The sequence below is a fragment of the Triturus cristatus genome, chromosome 5_2, assembly GCF_964204655.1.
Source record: "Triturus cristatus chromosome 5_2, aTriCri1.1, whole genome shotgun sequence".
Classification (NCBI taxonomy): domain Eukaryota; kingdom Metazoa; phylum Chordata; class Amphibia; order Caudata; family Salamandridae; genus Triturus; species Triturus cristatus.
The window spans coordinates 601477744-601490602 of NC_140588.1; the positions used below are offsets into that span (position 1 = coordinate 601477744).

A 12859-nucleotide genomic window follows, 5' to 3' on the forward strand; every position below is an offset into this window, starting at 1 on the left:
CCCACTCGTTGAGGTAGATGCTTGTGGTGTTAGGATTTTATTACTTTCTCTCAACTGATCACATTTCTGCCCAAAAGTCTATATTTGACCTTTCTCTTAGTCAGTTTGGTCTCTATCAATTGTTTTGAGTTTTTTTGCTTTAATCTCCTGCCCCACCTTTTCCAGTCTTGTATTCAGTTTTTTAATTTAATTATCAAACTCTGTCTCTGTATATTTAGATTTCAATGTCTCTGTTAATTTATCAATGCAAGTCTGTCTGTATCCTTGTAAGCATATTTAATCAGTAATTTCAACATTAGCTAAATGTCAGCAAATAAGAAAAGGTGAAGTTAAGGTGGACAGATTGGAACGGAACTGGTTTCAGTGATATAATATATGCCCACTTGGGCAGAATTGTATATATTTTTTTTAAAAGAATGAGATTTTAATGTGAAATAATGTACATGGATTGAACACCCATGGGGGTAAGATGTTGATCTGTATGTAATATGTTGCCAATACTGTGTAATTTAGCAGTGAAAACAAAACAAAAGGGCTAGATATAACCAGATTCATTAATGAAATGTGCAAGATGTGTAACTAAAAACAATGTTAGAAAATGGCTGCCATAGAATGGTAAAGAAAGGAGGTATCTAGGTAGTCCTACTTTTATGGTGGTGGAGGTCACATGTTTATATGGTGAGAGGAAGTGAATACAAATGACCTGTGAACAAGAAGCAAAGACTTTGAAACGCGTCGGGTGTTATTTTTTGCCAGCTGCAAGAAAATTAAACACACGCTGATATATTGGAGCCCTGGAGGTCCTTTTGTTTTCTTTGACGCGAACTCATCGGAAAGGAGAAGAATGTGGAGAACTGAGTAGAAGTAAGAAGGATGCTATGCCGTATTTTGGGATTGCAGCCGGTAAGCTTTAAGGACATGGTAGTCCTTATATGAGAGTTACTGGGACTGAGAGTTTGCGAACTTGAACATTGCTTTGGATTTATGCAATATCAATAAATAGGATAAGAGTACTAGCTGAAAGATATGGTTCTTGGTCCCAAACTATGAATAAGAACAACAAAAAAATCGAACTGAATTACTCTTTTCTAACTTACTATTTGCGTACAGTGTCCTTCTTCACTATTTATGATCAGAGTGCATTTAAACTCCAGTACAACTGCTCCTCACATTTGCATATGATTAAGAACCTGTGAGGGTTGAAATGTGTTATGCTGCTACATTTGGGCTGCCTGCTGGAAATAAATATATATTTTACTCACTTCTCGATTGGATGGGCTTGCTTATCGCGCTGCGCAGATAGCGTGATATGCAGTATATTAGGCGGTGACGTCGCCAATGAGCCCCGACCCGTCAGGCTGGGCATCTGCATCGTCACATTTCTTTTGGAAATATATGTTTGGATGATGCCCACCGGCTGCTTTTACTTGGAATGAAAAATCTGGTTTGGTGGTGCCACCGCCGAAACAGGAGGCTGTGCCACTGACTCTATGGGAGGCCTGCTGGCCGAATTCTTCATGAAATATAAATGGCAACTAGAATTTGCGGGGGTTGCCCCTGCACCTTGAGAATAAGAGAAGAAATTAAAGCAGGCAGCAACAAAAGGAGTTGAAACGACATCTTTAAATGTGAGGAGAAATGCCCTTGGGATAATTATGTAAACTAACTTGCCCCCTACACGATATGGAATTTACTCCTATGAGGCAAGAGAAGGTGGGCACTTTGTTTTTAAGTTTATCTACTGTGGCATAATATTTGAAATGAGTAGAAATAAGAAGGACGCTATGCCGTATTTTGGGAATCCAAGCGCTAAGCATTATGGACATGGTAGTCGTTATATGAGAGTTACTGGGACTGAGAGTTTGCGAACTTGAACATTGCTTTGGATATATGCAAGAGCAATAAATAGGATAAGAGTACCAGCTGAAAGATATGTTGTTTCTTGGTCCCAAACTGTGAATAAGAACAAGAAAATCGAACGGAATTACTCGTTTTCGAACTTAACATTTGCATACAGTCTCCTTCTTCACTGTTTATGATCTGAGTGCATTTAAACTCAAGTACAACTGCTCCTCACATTTTATATGATTAAGACCCTGTGAGGGTTGAAACGCGTTATGCTGCTATATTTGGGCTGCCTGCTGGAAAAAAATATCTATTTTACTCACCTCTCGATTGGATGGGCTTGCTTATCCCGCTGAGCAGATGGCGTGATTTCTCAAATGCAGTATATTGGGCGGTGACGTCGTCAACATGCCCCAACCTGTCAGGCTGGGCATCTGCATCGTCACATTTCTTTTGGATATATGTTTGGATGATGCCCGCCGAATGCTTTTATTTGGAATGAAAATATCTGGTTTGGTGGTGCCACCGCAGAAACAAGAGGCTGTGCTGCTGACTCTATGGGAGGCCTGCTGGCCGAAATCTGAATGGCAGCTAGGGTTTGTGAGGGGTTGCCCCTGATTTTTGAGAATAAAAGAAGAAATTAAAGCAGGCAGCAACAAAAGGAGTTGAAACGACATCTTGAAACGTGAGGAGAAATGCCCTGGAGATGATTATGAAAATTAACGTGTCCCCTGCACGACATGGAATTTACTCCAATGAGGCAAGAGAAGGTGGGCACTTTGTTTTTAAGTTTATCTACTGTGGCAGAAAGTTTGAATTGAGTAGAAATAAGAAGGACACTATGCCATATTTTGGGAAAACAGCCGCTAAGCATTATGGATATGGTAGTACTTATACGAGAGTTACTGGGACTGAGAGTTTGCGGACTTGAACATTTCTTTAAATATATGCAATAAATAGGTTAAGAGTACCAGCTGAAAGATATGTTTCTTGGTCCCAAACTATGAATAAGAACAAGAAAATCTAACGAATAACTCTTTTTCGAACTTAACATTTGCATACAGTCTCCTTCTTTACTGTTTATGATCTGAGTGCATTTAAACTCAAGTACAACTGCTCCTCACATTTTATATGATTAAGACCATGTGAGGGTTGAAAAGCGCTATGCTGCTACATTTGGGCTGCCTGCAGGAAATAAATATCTATTTTACTCACCTCTTGATTGGATGGGCTTGCTTATCGCGCTGCGCAGATGGGGTGATTTCTCATATGCTATATATATATATATATATATATATATATATGTATATATATATATATATATATATATATATATATATATATATATTTATATATATATATATATTCACTGGAAAAACCATAGGTTTCAGGGGCGTTATAGTTAGCTGGACTTTTCACTCGTACAAAACCATTGAAATTCCCCCGTTATAGTTAGTTCAGCTAACTATAACTCACGCGCCCGCAATGCACTGCTGATGACGTCACATATTACATCACTCATGACATGGCCAGTGACATCACTCATGACATCTCAAATGACATCACTGATGACATCATCCTGTGAATGTGTGTTTTTCTGAAAATTACATATGTTTTATATATGTATATCTCAAGGTCGATGGAAGAATAAATGGGTATATAAGTGTCTAAATGGATGATTTGTTTTTGAAAAATTGATTGTATAACTGACTGAGTAAGTGTATCTTAGTGAATACATGGCTTAGTGAGTAACGTTTAAATATGTAAATATCTGTATCAGTCTCTCACTTTGTGTATAAGTGGCTGCATGGGTTGGTGAGTAGCTACATGAGTGTCTATATAGGTTATTAGTTGGTTTTTTGAGTATCAGTATGAGTGTCTGAGTTACTGTATGGTTCGGTGGGGGGTATTACGTAGTGCATAGGTGCATGAATGAGTGACTCACTGTTTGTATGTGTTGAAGACAGCATGTGTGCAGGACTGTATGGGTGGATGAGTGTGTGCATGGGTGTGTTAGTGAGTGAATGACTGTCTCAATAGCGTCTTTATGAGTAACTACATATGTTTTAAACTAGTATATGTGACTATTGGTGTATATAAGTTAGTATATGTGAGAGTGAGAGATTGAAAGAGTTCCTCTATGAATAAGTATGTGTTTCTATAAGTGATTGTTTAAAAGACTAAGTATGTGTAAGTTTCTGTAGAAGTAAGTGTGGTGGTGTGTGTATAACTGTATATGCAAGTAAATGTATGTTTGATTCTTTAATAGCATGAGTGACTATGTGTGTGAGTAACTCTATGGATGAGTGGCGTTGTGCAACAGGATGTATAGGTGTATGAGTACATATGATGAGTGAGTACATGCATGAGTGACTGTATAGGATTGTTGGTGAATGAGTGGATGTGTATGTGGATCTTAGAATTACTGAATAGGTTGTTGTAACTGATATTGGTATGTCCATTGTTTTGAAAATTTTAGTTTCTATTTTTGAATGTGTCTATCAGAGGTTATATTAGGGGGAGAGGAGGTCTGCCACTCTATCACAAGGATGATATCATCAGTGATGTCATTTGAGATGTCATCAGTGATGTCATGAGTGATGTAATATGTGACGTCATCAGCAGGGCATTGCGGGCGCGCGAGTTATAGTTAGCTGAACTAACTATAATGGGGGAATTTCAATGGTTTTGTACGAGTGAAAAGTCCAGCTAACTATAACGCCCCTGAAACCTATGTTTTTTTCAGTGAATTTCTAAGGTTTTTTAAATGCTAATTCCTAACTATAACGTGCCTGAAACCTATGGTTTTTTCAGTGAATTTCAAAGGTTTTTTAAATGCTAATTTCTAACTATGCCTACAGAGATAGGACATGTGAAGAAAGAAGAAAAAACGCACAGATAGAAAAAAAAGAAATGCAGAAAGAAGCAACAGAAGTCCTCAAAGACGAAGAAAAGTGCAGGAAGAAGGATAACCTGCAGAAAGAACAAACAGAAGAGCAGAAAGAAGCCTTGTTGCAAAATCATCCTGTACCCTCAATTTTTTCAAACAGATACTGGTGGTAACTGAGTCTGACTAACCAGTCCTAGAGCCAGGGCTATGTTAAAAGACGCTCAGAATACAGTGAAAACACCTACATACACTAGGGAACACTGTGCGTTGGGGTCCCCCTGTGATCAGCATGACCTCCTCTGTAAGCCCTAGTATATAATAGGGCAGGGGATTAAAACTACCTCTTAAAACGCGCCACAGGGCGTGTTTGCACACGTCACCTCAGGCCCCGTCCCCTCACTTCCCCACTGTGTAAACACGCCCTGTGGCCGTTTTAAGTTGGGAGATTAAGTCCCCTTGAATCCTGAGGGTCCCTAGGGTCCAACTAGACCACTAGGTACCTCCAGTAAGCGCCACAGAGCTGCATTGCAGAGAGATGTAAAAAGGGGCACGGCATAGACCACCTCTCTGCAACGCAGCGCAGTGGCGCGTACTGGAAGCACCTGGTGGGCTAGTTGGGCCCCAGGGTCCCTCAGGATTGAAGGGGAATTATTTCCCCAACTTAAAACGCGCCACAGGGCTTGTTTGCACATGTTAACTCAGGCCCCGTCCCCTCCCTTCACAACTGTGTAAACACGCCCTGTGGCCGTTTTTAGTTGGGAGATTAAGTTCATTTGAATCCTGAGGGCCCCTAGGGTCCAACTAGCCCAGTAGGTACCTCCAGTAAGCGCCACAGAGCTGCGTTGCAGAGAGGTGTAAAAAGTGGCACGGCCTAGACCACCTCTCTGCAACGCAGCACAGTGGCGCTTACTGGAAGCACCTGGTGGGCTAGTTGGCCCCCAGGGTCCCTCAGGATTGAAAGGGAATTATTTCCCCAACTTAAAATGCGCCACAGGGCGTGTTTGCACATGTTACCTCAGACCCCATCTCCTCCCTTCACTACTGTGTTAAAGCGCCCTGTGACTGTTCTAAATTGAGAGATTAAGTCCCCTTGAATGCTAAGGGTCCCAAGGGTCAAACAAGCCCACTAGGTACCATCGGTAAGCACCACAGATCTGCGTTGCATAGAGGTGTAAAAAGTGGCGTGGCCTCAGAACACCTGCCTGCAACGCAGCTCCCTGGCGCATACTGGAGATACCTGTTGGGCTAGTTGGCCCTCAGGGACGCTCAGTATTGAAGGGGAACTAATTCCCCAACTTACAACTGGCCAGGGGGCGCGTTTGCAGAGTGCTGCAAGGAGGGGGCGTGGCCTCCGGCACGATGCCGGTCTTTTATTTATTTTATTTTTTTAAGAAGGAGGGCTGTGTGGCCCCTCTTCTTTTTCTAATTTACTGGCCCTGGGGACCCCATCCCCCAGGGCCTGCACCCTAATTTTTTTGTTGAAAAAAAAAAATTTGGCCCTCCTACGGCCTTAATCGGCCCCCGGGACCCCAACCCCCAGGTCATGGCCTTTTTTAAAAAAATTATTTAGGAGGGGGCTGCGTTGCCCCCCTCCTCAGGCCACTTATGGCCCCGGGGACCCCATCCCCCGGGGCCGGCCTTTGTTTTTTATTATTTTAAAGAAAAATATATTTATAGAAACACCTAGGACATGCTGGACAAACCGTACGTACCTATCATCATGACGATTTGTGTGATATTCACTAAAAGGCGACTATGCATAGAATGAATCCACATGAAATGTATTTACACCGCTAGTGAAGCTCTGACGTGTCTGACGCCCTACTGTGCCTAATCCCGGCGCCCCCGCCGGTGGGTACTCTCCAAGTAGACACCCTTGTCGTTTATTTATACAAATATGGGTAGCTATTGACGGGCACATTTAATATACACGCACACCAAGCCATTCAAAGGGGATTCGACAAAAATTCGACTAAACTATGCAAGAAACCCCCCTCACGGTTAATAAAATACACATCCACCGCCGGATGTGTAATACTTTTTATTTTACTCTCTGGAAAGGAGACAAACCTCACTTGAGAGTCACAGCGTGCTCCTGGCTGAGCCCAATGCTGTGTTACACCCACCTGTGCCCGCCGAGTGCCTCACACCTCTGTGTTGTATTCCACCAGCTAGTGTGTATGCTATGACACTCTCTAGCCCATGTGCACTGTAACACCCCCCGTGAATATGTCATGCCACACTTGCCTTCGCATGGGTTATATTGCCCCATCTAACGTGCCTTCCTCGATGCCTATGTTATAACGCACAGCGCTATGCCATACATATTACAATCTGGGATCCATATCTTTGTCACAGTGCATATGCAACGTTACACTCCCCAACACATATTTTATATTACAACTTTAGAGACTAGTTAGGTTACACAACACTGCCCTGTGCATATTACACTCTAAGGCGCATATCGCATAGCACGCGCTAGTGCCTGTGCTGTCTCGCGCTTTCAATGAATCTGTCATTGCGCACAATGTATTGCATATTATATTTCACGCCCCGGTTCATCTTATATCACACTTTTTGGTGCATAGTTTATACCATATACTATATCTAGTTTTCATTTTCAATCGTGTTCTCAGGGCTATGTTCTATATAACACTGCGTCCACCTACCCTTTTCACGGGCATTACATTTTGCGATGTGGGGGTGGAGGGTCAGGGGGTGTTTCTGCCAAGTGAGCCCGGAGTCACAGTCACAAACGTCCTCTTCTTCCTGAATAAAAGTGAGATTATGCTGCATACTTGTTCATATTTTAAGTAGTTCGCACAGACACACATTTTAAAAACAATAAAGTTCCTAATACCCACGTTCTCTGAACAGTTAGCTTGCTGCCCCATCCACCTCCTCCCTATCCTCTGTTGTCTGAATCCATGGACTAGCCTCCTCCCTCCTGCCATGCATGGTCTGATGTGCTGCCACTGCCCTCCATTTAGCATGATGTACCAGTCCACTCCTCCTGCCCTTCATTGCCCAATTCTATGGCCAATCATTGACCTCCTGCTTAGCCTCTGTGCTTCGCTTGCTGCCCCTATTCTCCTTCACCCTGCCCTCCGATGTATTTGTGCATGCCCCTGCTCCATCCTTTTTGCCCACCATGTTCCATGGACCTGCCACTCCTATCTACTCTGAGTGTTCTGTTGAGCTGCCACTCCCCTCCCACCTGCCTAGCATTGTCAGATGACTGTAACCTGTCCCTGTCACCTCCACCCTGCCTGTCCACATGCCATGCCCCTATCCCCTTCCTCCTGTCCTCCATGGTCCATTTTACTGTCACACCCTTCTGCCCTCCCTGGTCTGTTGTGCTGCAACTGCTCTTCCTGCCTGCCCCGCGCGGTCTGTTGTGAGGCCCCTTCCCCTGAACTCTCTTGTCTGTGCCCAGGTCCTGACCCTCCCTTCTATCCTCCATGGTCCTTTGTGCATGCCCCTGCACCCTCCTTCTTGCCCATCATAGCCATTGTGCTGCCACTAACCCTCCCGCTTGCCATGCATGGTCTTCTGTGCTGCCATGGCCCCTCCGACCTTCCCTGTGTGGTCAGCTAGCTGCCCCTGACCCCCTCCAACCTTCCCTACATGGTCTGTGTGTATGCCATCTGAGTCTCATTGTTGCTCTCCATGGGCTGTCTTGTTTCTAGTGCCCATCCTGCCTGACCTCCATGGTCATCTTGCTGCTCCTGTCCTGCCCCCTTGCCCCCAGCTCTCTCTTTCCATGTGCAGACCCCTATTCCCTCCCTCCTGGCTTGTCTGTTCCATTGTAATGCCGCTGATCCACCCCTCCTGCCCTTTATGGTCTGTTATGCTGCAGCTTTCTCTCCTGTCTGTCCATTATGGTCAGCTAGCTACCATTGCCTCTTTCCCCTCTGTTCTCTGTTGTCCGTGTGCATGGTCCTGTCCCCTCCCTCTTGCTTTCTATGGATTGTTGTGCTGTACTCCCATCCCGCATGCGCTGTGTGGTGTACTGTGCTACTGCAAACCCTGATGCCTGCCCTGTAGGGTCAGTTTGGTGCACCTCTCCATGTCCCTCCTGTCCTCTGTTATCCGAGCCCATGTCCCTACCCCAATTCCTCCTGCCTACCATGATCCAATGTACCATACTTGCAAACATTTTGAACTTGGTAAGGGAGATTTAAAAAAAAAACTGGGGTATTTTTATTCCCCTTTGAGTTACATTGAAAAAGAGGAGATTGTAGACAGGAGACAGATCAAATAAAGCCCATTGGACGTTTCCTGGCTGAAACGGGTCTGTTGGCATGTATGGTTGTACTACCACTGCCTCTTCCTTCTGCCCACAATGGTCTATTATATTGCCACAGCCTCTCTTGCCAGTCCTGTATTGTTGGTTTGTTGTTCCTGCCTCCCTTTCCACTGCCCTCCATAGTCTGTTGTGCTGCCACTACCCTTCCTGCCTGCCCAGTGTGGTCAAATTGTTGCCTCTGCACTCTCCTACCTGCCTTCAATTTTCAGAGTCCGTGCCCCTGGCCTCTGCCTCTCAACAGTATCCCAATGAACAACTGGATTGCTAATATTCTATATTTATTACAAAAGTGTGGAACGCCTGACGTCATCTTGATGTAATCAAAACTGTAATACCTAGAGTATTTCCTTTGGAAATTACATATATGAGAGGGTCTTATTTGCATCAAAATTATGGTTAGTGCTCTAAAAAACTAAAATGAGGACATATTTTCTGAGTTTTCAAATAGCGACAAAGAACTTTTAAATTATTTGTAATCTTTATGTTTTTTTATCCAGTTGACCACTTGATTAAATGTTGCACCTAGGGGAGAGGATGTGGTGTTACTTCCAGAGCTGCAGACTTTGCAACTGGGGAACCAGGTTGGAGTTTCTGCTTCCGCTCAACATTCTGTTATTCTGGTCAAATCACTTAATCTCCCCATGTCTACAACCAAAATGAATTTGATCTTGTGTGATGTAACCAATGCTCATGTAAAGCACTCCAATACCTGACAAGTCTGCACTATATAAAACTGCAAATACACAAAAAATAAGGGTTTTGCACACTTCTGTCATTGGGCTACATGTGGGCTACATCTGGGTGATATTTGTGCTGCATTTGGGCTCTTTTGTCTCTGGTGGCCATCTTGGAAGATTTATTTATTATGAAGTTTCCTAATTTCCTCATTTAGTGCAGTCTCCTGGGAATACTTTCAGTTTTTTATTTTGGCCATCTTGGAACCAATATACATGATAGCACCTCATTAAAAAGCATTGCAGTTAATAGAAGGTTTTAAGACTTTAGTTACATTATAAATCATTTGTTGATGGTACCATACTCATTTTAGGAATTGTGGTGTGTTCTAAGGCGATTTTACCATGTGAAAAGCCTTCTGCTGTGATATCATGAATCATGTTTGAGAGAAAACTATTTTCTCATGCTTTTCCCACAGAGGTTTGGAAGGTGATCTATAAGCTAAACTGAGAGCACATTTTCTGTAAATTCACATTATCTTTCTCAGTCATGTGAGAATGAAGTCTGACATTCTCAGTAAAACATGTACATCCAACAAGGGAAGAGACTGTCAGTTGATTCCTTTGTGTTATACTGCAGCTTCCCAGAGGGTTCTAAAGAACAACTAGAGCGCTAACAGTCCTACTTATGACAAACATATGGCACACCTGAAGCCATCTTGGTTGGAATAAAGTGGTAACTCTTAAAACATTTAATTTAAAAAGGAACAAAATGAGGGGGTTCATTTTGCCATAGAAAGTATGATTAATGCTTCAGAACGAAAAATTAGGGCACATTTTGAGTGACTTCTCAAATCCTCTTCTATTTCATTAAAATATTCTGACATGCAGACTGAAACATGCACTTTGAATACCAGCAGCAGACTTCCCTGGTGAGCAGTAGCTTTACTACAGTGATCTAATGAGCAACTAGAGTGCTAACATTCAGAATTTATGGCAAATGTGTGACACATCTGAATGCCTTCTTGATGGAACCAAAGTAAAAAACTGAAAGTATTTCCTACTGAGGAGACTGCAGTAAATGAGGAAATTAGGAAACTTCATAACAAATACATCTCCCAAGATGGCCACCAGAGACAAAAGAACCCAAATGTAGCCCAAATATCACCCAGATGTAGCCCAAGTATAGCCCAATGACAGAATGTCCCAGAGTGTTCTAACGAACAACTAGAGCGCTAACAGTCTTACTTGTGACAAAAGTATGACACCCGAAGCCATCTTAATTGGAATAAAGTGGTAACACTTAAAACATTTAATTTACAAAGGAACAAAATGAGGGAGTTCATTTTGCCATAGAAATTATGATTAGTGCTGCAGAAAGAAAAATTAGGGCACATTTTGAGTGACTTCTCAAATCCTCTTCTATTTCAATGAAAAATTCTGATATGCAGACTGAAACATGCACTTTTAATACCAGCAGCAGACTTTCGTGGTGAACAGTAGCTTTACTACAGTGATCTAATGAGCAACTAGAGTGCTAACATTCAGAATTGATGGCAAATGTGTGACATATCTGAATACCTTCTTGATGGAATCAAAGTAAAAAAACTGAAAGCATTTCCTACTGAGGAGACTGCAGTAAATGAGGAAATTAGGAAACTTCATAACAAATAAATCTCCCAAGATGGCCACCAGAGACAAAAGAGCCCAAATGCAGCACAAATATCACCCAGATGTAGCCCACATGCAGCCCAATGACAGAAGTGTGCAAAACACTTATTTTTTGCAGTTTTATATAGTGCAGACGTGTCAGGTATTGGAGTGCTTTACATGAGCATTGGTTACATCACACAAGATCAAATTCATTTTGTTTGTAGACATGGGGAGATTAAGTGATTTGACCAGAATCACAGAATGTTGAGCTGAAGCAGAAACTCCAACCTAGTTCCCCAGTTGCAAAGTCTGCAGCTCTGGAAGTAACACCACATCCTCTCCCCTAGGTGCAACATTTAGTCAAGTGGTCAACTGGATAAAAAACATAAAGATTACAAATAATTTAAAAGTTATTTGTCGCTATTTGAAAACTCAGAAAATATGTCCTCATTTAGTTTTTTAGAGCACTTACCATAATTTTGATGCAAATGAGACCCTCTCATATATGTAATTTCTAAAGGAAATGCTCTAGGTATTACAGTTTTGATTACATCAAGATGATGTCAGTACTTTTGTAATAAATATAGAATGTTAGCAATCTAGTTGTTCATTGGGATACTGTTGAGAGGCAGAGGCCAGGGGCACAGACTCTGAAAATTGAAGGCAGGTAGGAGAGTGCAGAGGCAACAATTTGACCACACTGGGCAGGCAGGAAGGGCTGTGGCAGCACAACAGACTATGGAGGGCAGTGGAAAAGGGGGCAGGGGCAACAAACCAACAATACAGGACTGGCAAGAGAGGCTGTGGCAATATAATAGACCATTGTGGGCAGAAGGAAGAGGCAGTGGTAGTACAACCATACATGCCAACAGACCCGTTTCAGCCAGGAAACGTCCAATATTTTTAAGCTCAAATGGGCTTTATTTGATCTGTCTCCTGTCTACAATCTGCTCTTTTTCAATGTAACTCAAAGGGGAAAATCAATATCCCAGTTTTTTTTCAAAATCTCCCTCTTACCAAGTTCAAAATGTTCGCAAGTATGGTACATTGGATCATGGTAGGCGGGAGGAATTGGGGTAGGGACATGGACTCGGATAACAGAGGACAGGAGGGACATGGAGAGGTGCACCAAACTGACCCTACAGGGCAAGCATCAGGGTTTGCAGCAGCACAATACACCACACAGGGCATGCGGCACGGGAGTGCGGCACAACAATCCATAGAAAGCAAGAGGGAGGGGACAGGACCATGCACATGGACAACAGAGAACAGAGGGGAAAGAGGCAATGGTAGCTAGATGACCATAATGGACAGACAGGAGAGAAAGCTGCAGCATAACAGACCATAAAGGGCAGGAGGGACGGATCAGGGGCATTACAATGGAACAGACAAGCCAGAGGGAGGGAATAGGGGTCTGCACATGGAAACAGAGGGCTGGGGCAAGGGGGCAGGAGCAGCAAGATGACCATGGAGGTCAGGCAGGATGGG

The 12859-nt window shown here is 43.0% G+C and overlaps 1 protein-coding gene across 3 annotated transcripts in view; it reads left to right on the top strand.

The window, feature by feature from the left end:
* The first annotated feature begins 698 nt into the window (after window positions 1-698).
* Window positions 699-12859, top strand: part of LOC146829052 (uncharacterized) — a 126268-nt gene continuing 114107 nt past the window's right edge. For 2 of the 3 annotated variants that reach the window (XR_014962176.1, XR_014962177.1), the window contains exon 1: window positions 699-2615. Coding sequence is in view for 1 of the 3 variants with exons in the window: in XM_085607689.1 (XP_085463815.1) it covers window positions 874-903 (30 nt within the window). In the remaining 2 variants the exon portion in view is untranslated. The remainder of the gene's footprint in view (window positions 2616-12859) is intronic. The other variant, XM_085607689.1, reaches the window with a different exon arrangement.